The sequence below is a fragment of the Phascolarctos cinereus genome, unplaced genomic scaffold (assembly GCF_003287225.1).
Source record: "Phascolarctos cinereus isolate Bilbo 61053 unplaced genomic scaffold, phaCin_HiC Scaffold_5;HRSCAF=322, whole genome shotgun sequence".
In the NCBI taxonomy this organism is placed as follows: domain Eukaryota; kingdom Metazoa; phylum Chordata; class Mammalia; order Diprotodontia; family Phascolarctidae; genus Phascolarctos; species Phascolarctos cinereus.
Genome location: NW_027555958.1, coordinates 295,034,751 through 295,054,871, shown reverse-complemented (window position 1 = coordinate 295,054,871; position 20,121 = coordinate 295,034,751). Strand labels below are relative to the sequence as shown.

General features: G+C 36.0%; 1 protein-coding gene across 2 annotated transcripts in view; it reads right to left on the bottom strand.

The window, feature by feature from the left end:
* Positions 1 to 20,121, bottom strand: part of GPATCH8 (G-patch domain containing 8) — a 125,173-nt gene that overhangs the window by 88,944 nt on the left and 16,108 nt on the right. Inside the window, exon 1 of one of the 2 annotated variants that reach the window (XM_078155966.1) lies at positions 14,765 to 14,782. The exons of the other annotated variant lie outside the window; for it this stretch is intronic. Coding sequence (XP_078012092.1) covers positions 14,765 to 14,773 — 9 coding nt within the window. The 5' untranslated portion in view covers positions 14,774 to 14,782. Of the gene's footprint in view, positions 1 to 14,764; positions 14,783 to 20,121 lie in introns of those variants that run through there. 2 annotated transcript variants of the gene reach the window in all.

Below are 20,121 nucleotides of genomic sequence, written 5' to 3'. Positions count from 1 at the left end.
AAACAGGATGTCTGAGCTCTTTTTTTGGCTATGGCTTTCATGTAGTCCAATGATCCTTAGATTATCTCTCCTTGATCTGCTTTCCAGGTGAGTTGTTTTTTACTATGAGATACCTTACATTTTCTTCTATTTTTAAATCTCTGTACTTTCCTTTAATATTTCTTGTCACCTCATGGAGTCATTAACTTCTAATTGGTCCATTCTCATTTTCAGGTAATTTGTTGTGCAGGTAAAGCTTTGTACCTTTTATACCAAGCTGTGAGTTTCTTTTCCAATACTTTCTTCCACAATTCTCATCTCTTTTCTAGTTTTTTCTCCTAATGCTCTCATTTCATTCATTTAATTTCTTGTTTCATCTCTTTCAGGAATTCTAGTTGCACTTATGTCAAAACTTTTTTTTTCTTTCAGGCTTTGATGCTTTGAAGTCATTACCTTCTTCCAGATCAGAGCCTTGCACACCTCTGTCATTTTTTGTTTAGTCATTTTTAAGTCGGGTCCGGCTCTTCATGACCCCATATGGGAATTTCTTGTCAAAGATACTGGAATGGTTTGGCATTTCCTCCTCCAGCTCATTTTACAGATAGGGAAAATGAGGCAAAGAGGGTTAAGTGATTTGCCCAAGGTCACACAGCTAGTGTCAGAGGCCAAATCTGAACTCACGTTTTTCTGAGATTCTAGACCCAGCACTCTATCCATAACGCCCCACATTGCTGCTCCACAATCCTTCTCATTATAAAAACTTTTAATGATGGGATTCTTTTTTAATTTATTCATTCTTGCAACCTACTTCCTAACTGTGAACTTTATGTTAGGGTTGCCCTCTGTGCAATTCTGGCAGGAATGCCTGGGCCAGGGGTGGGGGAAGAAGGTTTCCCACCCTTGGGCTAAGCTTCTCTCTCCTTTGATCCTGCTGTTTTCTTGTTATGTTAGGGACAGTTTGGGCCTAGACCTCTAAGCTTTCAGTGCTCCCACAGTAGTCTGAGCTCTGCAAGTTCCTGATTTGGGTTTGGATCTGAGCAACACAGGGTTTACTCCTTCTTGGACTTCCAGTAGACTTTGGCCAGACTCAGCCATTTTCAGCCAAATGGAAAGTTCTGCTGCTTCAAAGTGCCAGAACTACAGGCTCCCCTTGGGTCTGAGATTCCTGCCCTGGTTATTTTGCAGGCTTTAGACTTGGCCATAGGAAATAAATGAGATGCCTCTCAGCTCCTGGGATAAGAGCCATAGAACTGCTGCTTGCTTCTAAACTTGCTATTTGTTTAGTGTAAAACCAAAGGTCCATGACCTTTCCCTTCCCTGGAACTGGAACACCACTCCTAGGAACAGGTCCTCAATCTTCGCTGGATTTGTGACCCAAATCTGAATAGTGAGCAACAGAGCTGCCAGCTGGCACCTGACCCTCTGTGCTGATCTGGGATCTGGGATCTCTTCTTGCCCTGGTTATAGCCTCTCCTTTCAACAGAAATGTTCCAGGCAGCCATTCCTGATATGTCCACAGACTTCTCTGTCTGTCTCCCTTTGCCAACCTAGACTAGGAAAATGACCGACTCTGATTTTTTCCCCATCAGAATTTGTTGTGGAAATTCTGGAACATTTCTTAGATCTGTATGGAGAATATATACTGAAACATAATTTCAATGATTGCTATCTATAATAATTATTCTAACCTCTAGCCCACCCAGACCCAAAAGAATAACCAACTAGAAGGTAATGGGATCACATATCCCACCCTCCCCTCACCCATAGCTAACTTCAGGTTTGTGTCCAACACAAAAACACCATCCACTCCTACTGTTAGACTCCCATGGACAGGTGTGAGGCTCCTCAGTTCTAACCTGATGGCAGCTATTTAGGTAAAATTGGGTTGATGGGGAGAGGATAAAAAAGTCTAGAGACTGTACAGTTCTTGATCAGGGCTTCTTAAGCTTTTTCCACTTGCAACTCCTTCAGCATTTCTTTTTTGTTTTTTGCTAGGCAATAGGGTTAAGTGACTTGCCCAGGGTCACACAGCTAGTAGGTGTGAAGTGTCTATTGCTGTATTTGAACTCAGATCCTCCTGACTCCAGGGCTGGTGCTCTATTCACTATGCCACCTAGCTGCCCCCTCCCTTCAGCACTTCTCCAGTCTAGACCCACAGTTTAAGAAGCACTGCTCTAGACCACATCTTCCTTCCTAAATGCCAATTATTATTAAAACTGATGTATAAAATATTCAAATATGCTAATCAGAGGTTGCAGTTTAAAAGATCAGACAGGAAGAAAATCTTTGTTCAAGGCAACAACAAAAAATGTTTGCCCTGCCCCAATCCCTCAACTTCAAGGTTTTAGCCTATGAAGCTGTAATTAGAGTCAATTATAATTTGGCTGGCATACAATGACATTAAAATACACAGAAGGTTTTGTTATGTACAAGTCAAAGATTTTGCTTCCATGCGCAGAATCAATTTGGGAAGCTCATACAATTACACACCTAACAATGTAGTGATCATTCAAATATAAACTGCGACAGGGGCTACCCAAGAAGCTTATCCTTTAAGTGGAATACTGTTCTTCGCTAACAGGTGCTGATTTTGAAACCCCTTTACTCCTACAGCTGTACACTTTCCACACTTACATATATGGCAATTAGAAGACGAAAATTACCAATGGGCAAAAATGTAACTGTCAGTACAGCTCTTTAAAAAATACAGCCCACAAACGTATAAATTCAAAGAGCAAAAATGATTCAAAAGACAAAGATAATTTGCTATCTCTCCCTCCCATATGGAAAGGATGCTTAAGTAAAAATTAGAGATCAATCATTACAGACTTTAATACAAGCAACCTACAGTACACTGTTGTCACATCTATCTCGATGTAGTCAACTCAATTATTTTCATGTGGATTATACATAGTATATTTTATCTATCAATATGACTTCAAATAAGGGCTAACCCAAGAAGAACAAATTATAAAGTAGGCAAAATATGTCTATAGTAGCAAACCTATGTTAACCACACTTTCCTATCCCTTTAAGCATTTTCTGTTAGACTCAACCTCAAGCTCCACGTTCAAAAGCAGCCCCCAATCCCTCATTTTAACATTCCACCTAAAAGAGCTTCCTCTCTTTCCTATATAAAAGGTAACCTTAATCTTGACCATTCTTAGGGAATGTGTTTACTTTAAACAGGAACGTTCTTAAGATACCATCTTAAAACATAAAAAGTAATTTCATTTCACAAAGATTTTTTTGGGGGGAAGGGCGGGCAGGCAATCACACTGTATAAGGACAATCTACTGCATTTCCATAGAGAATTAAGTCTCTTTTCTTTGCCACTCCAGCACACATTTTCTTCTTTCCTCTCCAATAATCAGTAGAGGAATTTTCAGACATATTAAACTAATAACAGCTTAAGCACAATACACAACACCTTCAAGAGTGACCATACTTTTGACTTCATCACACAACTAGGGCTAGATCTCAAAGGCGTTATTAAAATAAAAAAGGGGCAGCTAGGTGGCACAGTGGATAGAGCACCGGCCCTGGAGTCAGGAGGACCTGAGTTCAAATGCAGCCTCAGACACATAACACTTACTAGCTGTGTGACTCTGGGCAAGTCACTTAACCCCAATTGCTTCATACGAAAAAAAAAAACCAAAACAAACAAACCAACCTTTCTGTATTAAAAAAAAAACACTGAACATGTCTTTATTTGTAAAAGAAAAAACTATAAATAACCTATACACCCAATTATTAAAAATGCTGTATAAATATTTTATGGTATGTCAATATAGTGAAATATTACTATGCCATCAAAAATTATACATAGAATCAAAGACCTAGGGCTAGCAGGAACCTCATAAGCCATTTAGTCCAACTCCTTCAATTTGGAGATGAGGGAACTGAGAAACTCAGGAAGATTATTAGGTGACTTATGTACCACACAGATCATATCAGAGGCAGGATTTGAATCCAGGTCCTCTCACTCCATTCTACAATATTTAAAATAAAAAGAAATACAGGAAGGCTCATCCCATATGTTGCAAGGCAAATAAAACAGAATTAGAATACACACGATTAAAAAAAAACACTTCAAAGATACACACATCAAATATCAGAAGGGATAGTTATTATTTATATTATGTTAAAACAAATTCTTGGGGGCAGCTAGGTGGCGCAGTGGATAGAACACTGGCCCTGAATTCAGGAGTACCAGAGTTCAAATCCGGCCTCAGACACATAACACTTACTAGCTGTGTGACCCTGGGCAAGTCACTTAACCCCATTGCCTAGCCAAATAAAATAAAATAAAATAAAAAGATAAAATTCCAAACCACAGAATACTGGGTATCATCTCATCTAATTTTAAAAAAACCCAACAAATTCTTTATTTTTAAAAATGTACTTTTGTTTATGTAGCTCTATTTGGTCTTTTTTATTTGAAACTCATTAAATTTATAACAAAAATGTTTTAATATTTTTTCCCAAAGCAAAATAAGATTTCTTAAAAACCCTGACCTATGACTTCATCAAAGTAGAGCTCTTGCTGTGGAAACTCTCACTATGGAAGCTCTATTCCTCAAAGCAGGAAGAGACAAGAAACTCATCTAAAATTTATAGCCTCAGAGAGTTGCTTGGGGTTCTGAGAGTTAAGTGACTTGACTACCATCTTCTTGACTCTACTATGCCATGATGTGTCTCAAAATAGTGTTTAGAAGGTAAATAAGCTGAAGAGAAAACTAATTTTTTTTTAAATTTCCCCTTTGGAGAACACTAGAACTACTTCATTTTTGTAGCTAATTAAAAATCAAAGCAAGAAGAGCATAAAACTCACCACTGAGGAAAAGAACTTGCATTATTAAGTGGGATCAGGAAATATTTCATATGGAAGGAAAAGCCAGAAAATGGAGGTGAGGAGGCATGGGAGACAGCCAGTGAAAATGCTCAGAGTTTGGAGATGGAGTGTCTTGTCCAAGAAACAGTGAAGAGGCCAGAGTCACTGAATCCCAATGTGGGTGGAGGTGAAAGTTTTAAGAAGAGTGGAAAAGTTATGGGGAAGGGGTTATGAAGAGATTCGAATGCCAAACAGAGAATTTTATATTTGATCCTGCAGGTGACAGGAAGTCATAGGAATTTAGGAAGGGTGGGAGGTGAGGGGTGGCAGTGACATGATCAGACACATGCTTTTGGAAAATCACTTTTGCTGCTGAGAGGATAGGGTACAGAAGCGAAGACTTGTGGCAGGCAGACCAATTAACAGACTGCAACTGTGGCAGGTGTGCTGTGATAAGGACCTATCCCAGAGTGATGGCAGTGTTAAAAGGAGAAAGAGGAGTATTCAAGAGATATTACAATGGTAAAATTGACAAGTCTTGTCAATAGAATGGGGGGGGGAAGCCGCACAAGAGCCTGAGTGAGTGCAAGGGTGGTGGTGACCTTGATAACAATAAGGAAATTTAGAAGGAAAAAACGTTTAGGGGGAAAAGTAAGTTTTAAATAAGAAAGAAAGTTTTAGATAAAATGTATTCAAGAAGTTTACAGAACATCTAGTTTGAGATGTCCAACAGGGAGCTGGTGGAGAGAGACTGGCAGTTATGTCTCAGCTGCTATTAATAATCAGAAGATCAAATGAAGTTCTCTGGTGTTGCATCTTTCATAGTAAGGACCTGTCTAGCTAAGTGCAGACTTTCTCACAGTGAAGAACCACCACCAATGAGGAATTTAACAGTGAGTCTCAGTTCCTCCATCTATATGAAGGAGTTGGACTAGATTATCTATAAGGTACCTTCCAACTCTAAATACTACATTTCTATGAAGTAATGAAGACTGTCCATTAAGGCAACCTACATCATTGGATAGTATCCTTATTGATAAAAGCATAGATCTATCGAAGTGCTGAAGCATAATAAAAAGTAGAATATGACAAAAACGCAGTGTCATTAAGTTGCATATGTAAGAGAGGTTACTTCTGTCTGGTGAGAAATCAGAGTAAGATTCAAAGAGATGGCACTACAGTTTAGGATTCTGCTTACAGGTGGGTAGATTTCAACAAATGGAGAAGATAGTAGGGAGAGTACACTCCAATCATATGGCATCTTATGAGCAAGAGGCAGAAAAAATGTAGGGGTACTCAGTAAATAATCTAATTTGACCAGAATATCAAGTATATGAAGGAAAAAAATATTAAAAATATTTTTGAAATAGGCATGCATGAAAAGTATATATTGACTAATACAAAGTGAAATATATTTGAAGCTCATAAAAGCAATGACTTGAACTTTACAAAGTAGTTAACAGCTAGCCATTGAAGACTTCTGTTTTTGTTTCTAGGCAATTGGGGTTAAGTGACTTGCCCAGGGTCACACAGCTAGTAAGTGTCAAGTGTTTGGTCTGAGGCTAGATTTGAACTCAGGTACTCCTGACTTCAGGGCCGGTGCTCTATCCACTGCACCACCTAGCCTCCCTCCACTGAAGGCTTCTGAATGGTGCATTAGAAAGATTAATTTGGCAGTGGTATGTAAGGTGGGTTGGAGAGGAAAATAAAGAGAGAGGTTACTAGAGGCAGGGTGACAGATTCAAGATTACGACTGTAACAATAATCCAGGCAAGAATTAGCGTGTTGACAGCTAAAGTGGAAAGAAGGGTATGGATTTGAAGGACTTTAGTTACAGAAGTAAAGTCTTGGAAAAAATAACTTGGAGGTTTCAAGGCTGGGTAAGCTGAAGAAGGATGTTGCTACTAACAGAAATAAAGACTTTCAGAAGGGTTGGGGGAAAGATAGCAGTTCCTTTTTGAATATGATTTAGCCACTCATGTAAATGGCTTTTGTATCTGGCATTTCATATAGCACTTTAAGGTTTGCAAAATGCTTTATGTCCATCATTTTTATTCAATCACTATAACCCTGGTACGTAAGTGCTATTATTTTCCCTTCTTTACATATGGGGAAACTAAGGCTCAGAGAAAAGTTAAAAGGTTTGCCACTGCTAATAAGTTTCTGTGGTAGTATTTGAATCCCGGAATTTCAAACTCAAAGTCCAGCACTGTACCTACTACATCACATTTCCTCAAAGAATCCAACAGACAACTGAAAATGTGGGAAAAAAGGAAGAGAATTCAGAACTCAACAAAAAAAATTGTAATGAATGTTTAAAATAATTTTTTTAAAAAGAAAGAAAACGTGGGATAGAAGTTCAAGAGATTATTTAGGGCTACAAGATTGGAATTGGGAATCATGTACATGGATAGGGCTGAAAGTTGAGAAACCATAGTACTAAATGGAATCAATGAGGTCAAAGTAGCCACAAGAAAATAAAGAAAAGGATAGAGCCTTTAGGGAACATTTTGCAAACTAGAAGAAGAGGAACCAAAAAAGGAGCCAGAAAAATTGCTCACACAAGCAATTAAAAAAACAAAAAACATTACAATACAGTGTCACAGAAGCCAAATGAAAGAGAGTATCCAAAAAATGGCAACAGAGAAGATGACCTCAACATCCTGAGAAAAAGATACCGATTTGTGAATAAAAAGGTCACTGGTGTCCATTGAGAAGGTAGTCTCAATAGTATTAAAGATAAAAATCAGACTGCAAGGGGATAAAATGGGGTAATAAGAAATGGAGGTAGCAAGTACTATTCTCCTAAAAGTTTCACAACAAAGGAGAAGTTACAACAATACCTAGTCCCTAGAAATGGCTAACCAAATTGTGGTATGTGAATGTAGTGTAGGGGCAGCTAGGTAGCACAGTGAATAAATAGACTGTCAGGCCTAGAATCAGGAAGATTCATGTAACTTAACTCTGCCTCCATTTCCTAATCTGTAAAATGAGCTGGAGAAGAAAATGGCAAACCACTCCAGTATCTTTGCCAAGAAAATTCCAAATAGATTATGAAGAGTTGGATATGACTGAAACAAAACGAACAACATAAATGTAGTGAGAAATTACACTATGTTGTAAGAAACACTGAACATGATGAAACATATGCATGAAAAGTATATATTAACTAATACAAAGTGAAGCAAGCAGAATCAGGAAAACAATATACACCAATGATTATAACAAAATAAGTAGAAAGAATCATAAAAGAATTAAATCTGAATATTGTGAAATTATAAAAAATAAGCCTGGCCCCAAAGAAGGAAAAAGAAAAGCCCTACCTCACTGCTCCTCTCCTTTGCAGAAGAAAGGTGTGGAACATTTCATATAATGTCAGATTTTTTTCAATGTGTTCACTGGTTTCACTGAATAATTTTTTCTCTTATTCCTTCTCTTTTTAAATTTTATTTTATTCTTTGTTATAAGGAATGGCTCTAGGAGTTAAAGGGGAAAGGAATACAGGGGGAAATCTAGGCAATGTCAAAACAAATAAATAAAAATCCATTTTTAAAAGATAAAAGTATATATTAAGTTTAACAAAGGCAAATTTAACAAACATTTTAACAAAATTATTCTCTACCCCTTTCTAAACTTGTCTTCTGTGTATCAAGTGTTTTTTTTTAATCAGTGCTCTTTTCTTTTTTTTCCCCCCGTCTCTATCACTGCTCACTAACACCCCTCACCCAAGTTATAAATTTTCATGAGCATTTTGGCAAGCTACTCAGCAATTAAGGTAAATTGTATATGCTCTAACAAAAGGGCTGCTTTGAAAAATAAAAGGAATTTGCCTTTACCATGACCCTCAAAAAAGGAATCCATTTAAGTTTCTTCAGATTCAGAAAATATCTCTGGTAATTATCTTCTAAAACATTGATGAGAACATTTTAAATTAGTTACGAAGAGACATGAGAGAATAGGAATATCTCACACAGATATCAAGAATTTAAACTTTTGATTCAGAAGCATTACTAATTTAGAAGCAACAAAATTAAAGACAAAGCTATCTGTAACTAAAAAAAGAAATGTTCCACAGGAAAGTACTCATCTAATTAGGACCAAAGGGGTAATTTCCCTATCTCAAAGTCACAGTCACTTCAGCCTTTCACTGCAATAAGTCCTCATAGAAACAGCTTCCCATCCAATGAGACTGCACTGTTTCCCTTGGCTAACTTCTTTTATTCCTCTATTCCCTAATAACAGGCATTCCCCAAAGTTTATTCCTTGGCCCTTTGTACTCTCACCACAATTTCTTCCTGTCATCAATGATGTCTTAAGTGCCAAAACTAATGTCCTTTTCTTAATCCTTATAACTTCCTTGACCTCTGCAATACACGATGCTGTTCTCTCTTAATAGAAACCAAAAGAAAACAAAAGGAATAGATTTTCAGATGTCAGAGAGGGGAATAATGTTCTTCACCCTTCAAAGAGGGTTGAGGACCTGGGGTTCCAAGGCTCACACAGTGAGTATGCAGTGACACAGTTCCTTGCATATCCACTACAGACGAAGCATAGGCACGTCCTCCACGTGAAACTGAAAGGCTGAGACAGAGGGCCAAGTACTTGTAATACAAATGCACCACAGTCACTTATCATTATTTTGTCCGGCCACATTCATCCTGAAGTAAACCTTCTATCTGATCCTGTAGGTACTCAGTAATATATCTGGGACTCCCAGATATATTACTGACTCCTCAATCCCTTCTGCTGGATGAATCATCTGCACTGTAATTACTAACTATGGGTATATACTCCACGGCTCTGATCTGGGCCCTCTTCTCTTTTCACTCTATATTCTCATTTGTTGATCATGGGCTAAATTATCTCTATGCAGATGATTCTCAGACATATATAACCAGTCCTAATCTTTCACCTACTGAAATATAGCCACCCCTCTTGAACATATCCAACTGATGTCCCTTCACTACCTAAAACTCAATATTCCCAAAACAAAATCCATTATTTTTTCCCCAAAACCCTACCTTCTTCCAAACTTCCCAATACGGGGCACCACCATCATTCTAATCACTCAGATTCAAAACTTTGATGTCAATCTTCAGCTTTTCGCTCTCATTCACTCTGCATATGCTGTAAGTTACAAGATCTTTTTGTCTTTCCCACAACATCTCTAACATAATGCCCTCTCTTCACATAGCCATGAACCACCCTATCACCTCTTGTGTAGACCATTAAAATGGTTTTCTAATTGGACTCCCTGACTCAAAGTGTCTCCTTTTCCTAATGCTCTCCACAGAGCTGCCAGAATGATTTTTCTAAACCTAAGACTAACCATGTCACACACACACATCCCTCCCCCCCAAATAAACTGAAATAATTCTTTATTACTTCTGGGACTAACTTTATACTTAGTTTGGCATTTAAAGCACATCACAACTTGGACTCTTCCGATCTTTCCAGTCTTCCTACATATTACTCTCTTCTATGTTCCAGCTATATAGGCCTACTTGATGTTGAAGTAATGGTACTCCATTTCTTGGTCTCTGAGCCTTTCTGCTGGCTGTCCTCCATGCTCTCCATCCTCAATATATCTCTTAGAATCCTTGGCTTTCTTCAAGACCAACTCAAATACTTCCCTCTGCAAGAGGCTTTTCCTCATCCCACCTTCTAGAGACATCCTTACTTTTTATACCCAGTTTAGCACAGTGCCTAGCAAATAGTAAGATTCAACAAATGCATGTTAATTATATCATTCTCTCCCAAAACTTTACTAACTACCAATTCTGTATGCCCAACTTTGATCTCTCTTTTGAGCACCAGTCCCACATTTCCAACTATATTCTGGTCATTTTTAGTTGAATCTTTTGTAACAAATCTAATATAGAACTCCTGATCTACACTAACACTGTGTCATTCCCTTCCCCCCCAATTATTCTTTGTGGGTATATAACTTAGGTCTGTAAAGACCACCATTACTTCTAGTCATTCTCCAATTTATTTTTAATACCTTTCTCTATCCTCATCTGCAATCAATCAATAACCAAGTCCCCTTCATCCTTTCCTTTGCAATTATCTCCTCCATCAATTAATTCTTTTCTATTCCAGTCACTTTTATCATTATCACTTCACGCCTAGACTACCAAAAAAGATTTCCTTAGCTCTCTGACCCCTAATCTACCCTGAAGACCAGGACAAGATTTATCTCCTTAAAATCCTTTTTAAATTATGTAAATCACACTGCCTACAGGACAAATTCTTTGGCTCAAAATTCAAGGGATTACACAATCTAACCCAAATCTGTCTTCCAAAAATAAAAAAAGGGGAAAAAAAATCCTGATTGGTGCTCTTTCTCCTTATTACATTACTTCCCAGTAACTCTCTAGCCCCCAACAAACCCCTCCCTCCCTTATCAAAGGCTAAACAAAACAACAAGAGGAGGATTCTGGGAAGATGGAGGAATAAGGCAGGAAATTACCTGGCTCTCCCAAATTCCCCCACAAATAATTTAAAACAATGCCTCAAAGTGAACTTTAGAGTGGCAGAAATAATTAAAATTTGGGTAAAGCAGTTGTTCAGCCTAAGACAATCTGGAAGTACCTAAGACAATTAGGAAAGACCTGATCTCCTGGAATAGTGGTCTGGCCTGACTGAAGTGCAGATACCTAAGGGTTGAAATGACAAACAACAAGCCCTGCCAGCAGCCTCACCCTTAGGAACTTTCACCCCACTGATAGCATAAGAGTCAGGCAGCTTACCAGGGAAATATTGCAGGACCCTCCAATGAAGCTGGATACAGGGGCCAGGGCCCTGCTGAATGTGGTCACTCACAGGATAGCAGGAGTCCTTGACAGAGTTCCAGGACAGAGGAGTGAGCTGAAGCTTTTAGCTACAGAAGGGACCACACAGCATTTGCACTGACAGCGTTATTGGGGCCCTGATCACAGCTCGTAAAACAACAGTGTGAAAAACCTGAAGCTTGAGACAATATTATCCCCAACACTTTGGGACTAGAGCCTGACTCTAATACAAAGCTAATAGCCAAGAAATAAGCTAATTTTTAGAAAGTGAGAGACAGTAAGTAAAAGAGAAAGAACCCAACTATAGAAAGCTACTGTGGTGATAGAGAGGATCTGGGTTCAAACTCAGAAGAAGACAGTTAAGTCAAAACTGCTACTTCTACTTCAAAGAGAAATGTAAAATGGTCACAAGCCCAAGAAGAGTTCTTTGAAGAGCTTAAAAAGTACTTTAAAAATCAAATAAATGGGTTGAAGAAAAATAAGGAAATAAGAGTAATACAAGAAAATATTTAAAAATCATGAAAAGAAAGTCAACCAACTTGAAAAGAGAGACCCAAAATCTTACAGAAGGAAATAACCCCTTAAAAATTAGAATTGGACAAGGTGAACCTAATGACTTCATATGACACCAAGAAATAACAAAACAAAATCAAAAGAACAAAAAAATAAAAGAAAATGTGAAACATCTCATTAGAAAAACAACATACCTGGAAAACAAATCAAGGAGAGACAATATAAGAACTGTTATACAACCTAACGGTTATGATCAAATAAAGAATGTAGACACTATATACTTAAAGAAATTATTAGGGAAAATTGCCCTGAAGTTTTAAAACTAGAAAGTAAAATAGAAACTGGAAAAAAAAAAAGTACTTATCACCACCTGAAAGAGATCTCAAGATGAAAACTCAAAGGAATACTGTAGCTAAGTTTTGAAGTTCCTAGATCAGAGGAGGGGCCTCAAGGCCACAGGTTCCTCACCCCTGTGACCCCAGTAGATCAAGGTGAAAATATTACAAGTAACCAGAAAGAAACAATTTAAATATGGTGGTGCTACAGTCAGGATAACACAAGATTTAGCAGCTTCTTCATTAAAAAACCATAGGACGTGGAAACAGATATTCTGAAGAGCAAAGAAGCTGGGTTTGCAACCAAAGCTGACTGTAATTCTACATGGGGAAAAAAAGAAGGTAAAACAGAGCAATTATCTCATACAACATGATGAAAATGGAAGAAATGTTACAGTGGAGGGCAGGAGGGAGTGGAGGGCTAGTAGTCCTAGAACCTTATTTTCATCAGAACTGGGTTAAAGAGAGAATAACATATATATCCAGAAGGAGATAAAAGTCTTCTTAACTTACAGAGAGACAGGAGGGTGAGGGGATAAGGATGAGGGAGGAATGCTAAGAAGGGCGTGCAGATTAAGAAATAAGAGGGCATGGAATAAAATATAGGATGAACTCTTAGAAGGATGTACAGATCAAGAAATAGGAGGGCAAGCAGAAAGGATAAGGAAGGGTCTCATAGAATGGTGGTAGATTAAGGAATAGAAGGGCAAAAAGAGAGGATAAGAGCGGGATTCTTAGAAGGGGTGCAGACTAGGGAGGCAATGGTCAAAACAAATTAGATGTTGGAAGAGGAATAGGGTAAAAAGATAGGGAGAGAAGGATAAACGGAGGAAAAATAGGATGGAGGGAAATACACAATTAGTTATTATAACTTTAAATGGGATGAACTCACCCATAAAATGAAAACAGCAGAATTAAAAACTAGAGTCCAACAATATGTCATTTACAAGAAACACATTTAAAAATGAGAGATACACATAGGGTGAAAATAAAGAGCTAGAATTATGCTTCAGCTGATGCAAAAAAAAAGCAGGGGTAACAATCATGATCTCAGACAAAGTAAAGCTAAAATAGATTTAATTAAAATAAACAGGGAAACTACATTATAAAAAAGATACAACAGAATATAGAGTAATATCAGTACTAAATCTACATGTACCAAATGCTATAGCATCCAAAATTTTAAAGGAAAAGCTAAATAAGTTACAGGTGGAAATAAATAGCAAAACTCTAATAGTGGGCGACTTCAACCTCCCCCCCCCCCCGAAAACTAGATAAATCTAACCAAAAAATAAATAAGGAAGAAGTCAAGGAGATGAAGATGATCTTAGATATGATAGATATCTGGAAAGAACTGAATGAAAATAGTAAGGAATATATCTTTTTCTCAGAAGTACATGGTACCTTTACCAAAAACTGCTATGTACTAGGGCATAAAAACTTTATAGTTAAATGCAGAAAATCATAAATATATGCACCCTCTCCAGATCATAATGCAATAAAAATTATATTTAAAAAGGGACCATGGAAACACAGATTAAAAATTAACTGGAGACTAAATAACCTATCTTTTTTTGTTTTTTAACATGTGTTTTTAAAACTTTGGGTTACAAATTTTCTCCCTTCCTCCCTCCCCACCCACCCTCATTGAAAAGGCAAGCATCTTGATACAGGTTATAGATGTATAGTCATGCAAAACACTTTCATAGTAGTCATGTTATGAAAACCTAAGTATATCTCCCTTCATCTTATCTTACCCCCAATTTATTCTATTCTCTCCTTTGACCCTGTCCCTCCTCAAAAGTGTTTACTTCTGATTATCCCCTCCTCCCCCAATCTGCCCTCCCCTCTATCATCAACCCCCTGCTCTCTTGTCCCCTTCCCCGCCTTATTTTCCTGTAGGGTAAGATAGATTTCCATATTTCATTGTGTATGTTATTCTCTCCTTAAGCCAAATCCTATGAGAATAAGATTCACTCATTCCCTCTCACCTTCCCCCATTTTCCCTCCACTGTAAAAGCCTTTTCTTGTCTGTTTCACGTGAGATAATTTACCTCATCCTACCTCTCCTTTTCTCCTTCTCCCAATATAATCCTCTCTTACCCCTTAATTTTATTTCCCACATATCACCCGTTCATCTTCAACTCACCCTGTGCCCTCTATCTGTATATACACATATAAAATTCTTTCCCCTCCCACTACCCTTAATACGGACAAAGGAATCATGAGTTACAAATATCATCTTTTCATGCAGGAATGTAAACAGTTCAACCTTAATAAGTCTCTTATGATTTCTCTTTCCCATTTACCTCTTCCATGTCTCACTTGAGTCTTGTATTTGAAAGTCAAATTTTCTTTTCCGCTCTGGTCTTTTCCTTAAGAATTCTTCAAAGTCGCCTATTTCACTGAATGACCATTTTTTACCCTGGAGGATTATACTCTGTTTTGCTGGGTTAAATAACCTAATCTTAAAGAATGAGTTAAAGAACAAGTCATATAAACAATAAATAATTTTATTAAAGGTAATGATAGTGAGACAACATACTATAACCTATGGGATGCAACAAAAGCAGTAATCAGAGGAAAATGTTTATCTCTAAATGCTTACATCAATAGAGATAGAACAAAACCAGTGAATTGGGTATGCAATTAAAAAAAAAACTGGAAAAAGAACAAATTTTAAATCTCCAATTAAATGACAAACTGAAAATCCTAAAATTTAAAGATATTAATAAAACTGAATATGTGAAAACCACTGACTCATGAAAAACATTGGTTTTATGAAAAAATCAACAAAATGGATAAACATTGGCTAATGATTTAAAAGAGAAAGAAAGCCAAATCACAACTATCAAAAATGAAAAGGGTGAGTATACTAATGAAGATAAAATCAAGGCAATTATTAGAAGTAATTTAGCCCAATTATATGCCAATAAACTTAACAATTTAAGTGAAATGGAAGAATACTTACAAAAATATAAAGTGTCTACATTAACACAAGAGGAAATTGAATATCTAAATAAATCTATTCTAGAAAAAGCAATTGAACATGCCATAAATGGGCTTCCTAAGAAAAAAGCATCTATGACCAGATGATTTAAAAATGAATTCTACCAAACATTTAAAGATTAACTAATTCCAACATTAAATAAATTACTTGGAATAACAGGCAAAGAAGTAATCCTACAAACTCCAAATGAAACAAATATGGTGCTGTTACCTAAACCAGGAAGAGCAAAAACAGAGAAAGAAAATCATATACAAATTTTACTAATGAATATGGATGTAAAAAATCATAAATACTAGCTAAGAGACTATAAAAACAGATCACGAAGATCATATATTGTGACCAAGGGAAATTTACACCAGGAAGGCAGGGCTAGTTTAACTTTAGAAAAACTATTACCATAATTAATTGATTATATAAATAACAAAAGCAACAGAAGTCATATGTCAAGAGGTGCACAAAAAGCTTTTGACAAAATATAACACTCATTCCTATTAAAAACACTTGAAAGCATAGACACAAATAGATTTTCCCCTTAAAATAGTAAGAAATATCTACCTAAAACTCTCAGTAAGCATCATTTGTGACAGGGATAAGCTAGGAAGCCTTCCCAATAAGATCAAGAGTGAAACAAGAATGCCCATTATCACCAATATTATTCAATATTGTATTAGAAATGCTAGCAACAGCAATAAGAGAAGAATGGGCAACGAGGTGATAAAACTATCTCTTTTGGCAGATGATATGATAATATACTTGGAAAATCTTAGAGATTCAACTAAAAATTTAGCTGAAACAATATTTTTAGCAAAGTAGCAGGATATAAAATAAACTTACATAATCACCAGCATTTCAAAATGTCATCAACAACACTCTGCAAGAATATAGTAAGAAATACCTCATTTAAAATAACTGTTGACTACATAAAATACCTGAGAGTATACCTGCAAAGACAAATTCAAGAACTACACAAATATAACTATAAAACATTGTTATACAAATAAAATCATATTTAAATAATTGGAAAAACATTAATTGCTTATGGGTGGACAGAGTCAACATAATAAAACTACTGATTCATTATTAATTTATTAAACTAATTAGCTTGATAATCATTAATTAAACTAATTAATTTATTCAACGCCATCCCAATTAAGTTGTCTAAAAATTATTTTATTGAGTTAGGAAAAATAATAACATTCATTGGGAAGAACAAAAGGTCAAGAATATCAAAAGAATTTTTAATAAAAGGTGAAGGAAGGAGGTTTGACAGTAGCAGATTTTAAGCTATATTATAAGGCAGTTATTATCAAAACTATCTGGTACTGGCTAAGAAATAAAAAGGTGGATCAGTAGAATAGAATAGACATACAATACACAGTAGTAAATGATTATAGTAACTTTGTGCTTCACAAATGTAAAGATTTAAGCTTCAGGAATAAGAATTCACTATTTGGTAAAAATTGCTGGGAAAACTGGAAAGCAATTCGACAGAAATTTGGTATAGACCAATATGTTACACCATTTACCAAGATAAGGTAAAAAATGGACACATGACCTAGACATAAAAGGATATAGCATAAGTAAATTAGAAGAGCATGGAATATATTACCTATCAGAATTATGGACAAGAGAAGAATTTTTGAATAAATGAGAGATATAGAGCATTGTAAGATGTAAAATGGATAATTTTTATTAAATTAAAGAAGTTTTGTACATATAAAACCACTGAAGCTAACATTAGAAGGAAAACAGAAAATGGGGATGGGGGGATTGTTACAGAGTTTCTCAGATAAAGGTCTCATATCTTAAATACATAGAGAATTCTGTCATATTTATAAGAATATAAGTTATTCCCTAATTGATAAATGGTCAAAGGATATGAACAGGCAGTTTTCGGAAAAAGAAATCAAAGCTCTATATCAGAGCTGCACAACTTGGCAATAGGTAGGAGCCAGAATTAAAATAGGCTAAACTTCTTTGGGCTTCAGATAAGTTAGACTAGAGACGACCCACAATGGCTGGTTGCCATAGCTCATGTGACAAACAGGAGAGTGCGCTGCAGTGGTAACCCTACATTTTTCGTAGGCCACCCAAAATCATTTGGCCGGCCATATGTTGTGCAGGCCTGCTCTATACAGTCACATGAAAAAAAAATGTTCTAAATCATTGCTGATTAGTGAAATGCAAATTGAAACAACTCTTGAGATATTTCACACCTATCAGATTGGCTAAAATGATAGGATAATGACAAATGCTAGAGAGGATGTGGAAAAATTGGAACACTAACACATGTTCGTAGAACTGTGAAATGATGCAACCATTTTGGAGAGCAATATGGAATTATGCCCAAAGAGTATATTGCGTATATCCCTTGACCCAGCAATACCACTATTAGGTCTGCTTCCCAATGGTGATGAAGGAAAAATGAAAAGAAACTTTATGTTCTAAAATATTTATACCAGCTCAATTTGTGGTGGCAAAGAACTGGAAATTGAGGGGATGCCCATCAATTGGAGAATGGCTAAACAAGTTGTGATGTGTGATGGAATACTACTGTGCTATAAGAAATGATGAGCAGGTTAATTTTAGAAAAACATGGAAAGAAATAATGAAATAATAAAAAGTGAAATAAGCAGAATGAAGAGAATGCTGGATACAGTAACAGCAATATTGTTAGAAGAGTAAATAACTATGAACGACTAGCTTATTTTGAGTATAATGAACGACTATGTTATTCTGAATATTATAAATACTCAATTCAACTACAAAGAACCTATGAAGGCAGATGAAACCCACCTCTACAGAAATAGCTGATAAACAATAATATGCATAGTATGGTTTTACACCCACCCACCCACACACACCCTCTGAGTCAAATGGTGACCTCAAGAGTGCCTGACAGGGAGTTAAAGAGTCTGAAACTTAAAACATAACTTAAAAATAAATTAAATTAAATAAAAACAAAAACAAAACAACACTGGCCAAGTATGAATTCATCCATCCTTTCATACCTGTTTTTTACTAGCATTTTGCCCAAAGGCAGGAAAAATGCTTCACCATCAGGTCACAACTGGTCACTGTACTGATTATATTTTATAGCTTTCAATATTGTTTTCCTTTATATTATCATGGTCATGATGCAAATTGTCCCAGTTCTAGTCATTTGTTCTGTATCAGTTCATACCAGTCTTCCTAAGTTTCTGTGAATTCTTCATATTAATCCTTTCCTATGGTACAATAATAGTCTGTTACATATATACATACATACTCTCTTCAATTTGTTTAGCCATTCCTCAAAAAATGTGTGCCCGACATCCTTTTAATGCTTTGCCACTACAAAAAGAAAGACTATAAATGTTTTTGTATTTATGAGATCTTTTCTTTTAATTTAAGAGGGCATATATCAAGTATAATGTCTCTTCTACACTACACCAACACTCTGTTCAAAAGCCTTTATGTCTTTTCCTTATAGGAATACCAGTGTTTTACTCATAAATAGCTCCATCTCTCTTCTCACAGCAACAAGACTACAAAGAATTTGCACTAGAACCCATAATTCACAACACCAGCTTTAAGTCCACATACAGTGAACACCCATTCAGGAATATAAAATTCAAGTTCATTTCTTTGCTTAGAATTGCTTTCATGAAAATGGAGGAAATTATGCTTTTAAACATCAAAATATCAATATACTTCAAGGAAGTTAAAGACAGCAAAAGGTATAAATGTAGAAAAATACTCATAATAGATTTGTGATGATAAACAAAGACATTGAGGCCCTCAAACAAGTACTTTATAAATATAACAGATAGACTACAAAAACCACATGTCATCAGCACTGGTCTTCCCAACAAATAGTCAAAAAAAATTTCAAAAGAACACAACTGGTGACTTTTTTCCTTTTCTCTACTGGAAAAATATAACAACTGCTGTTTTCATACCCATAAAAAGAAGATATGATTTGGGATTAAACCTTTTAGGTTAATAAATTGCTTCTACACATATCCCAGCTATAATAAAGATGATAAAAATTGCTTTTCAATTTTGTTTAACCAAAAGTGAAAATTTATTATGCTTTATCATTATTTCATGGGTGTTACAGAACAGAATCTTATTATAATTCCATTCACAACCTCAAAAATAATTAAGGCAATTAACTAGTAAATTCCATATCTGACCTGAAACATGTTAATTCCTCACTATCTACAATGTGTACTGGGCCAACAAAAATACATAAACTGAAACTGTCTACGCTTTTTTTTAAACATATGCTCTCCTAAACTAGAAACCAAATATTAAATTTGCTTATTCTCTAAGTACCTACAACATCATTTACTCAAAATGTTACAAACCCCAACACTGCTTCCATCTGCAGCATTTTAATACTGTGCATTTACTAATACAGTATGTACAGTAAACACAGGTGGTCAGACTTCCAAAGTAAAATGGACAATTCATTTTTTATAAATAGAAAATCAGTTGCCTCTTTTGGTATTCACTGCAATATCAAATCAATGGATTCTTTCAGTATTCATGTAGTAGTCATTTGTAATTCCACTCTTAAGTATCCAAGAATTAGCATTCACAATGTTAAATAGCAATGATAAAATGAAAACTGAATTAATGTCAGATTTGTAAGTTGAATAAGACAAGCAA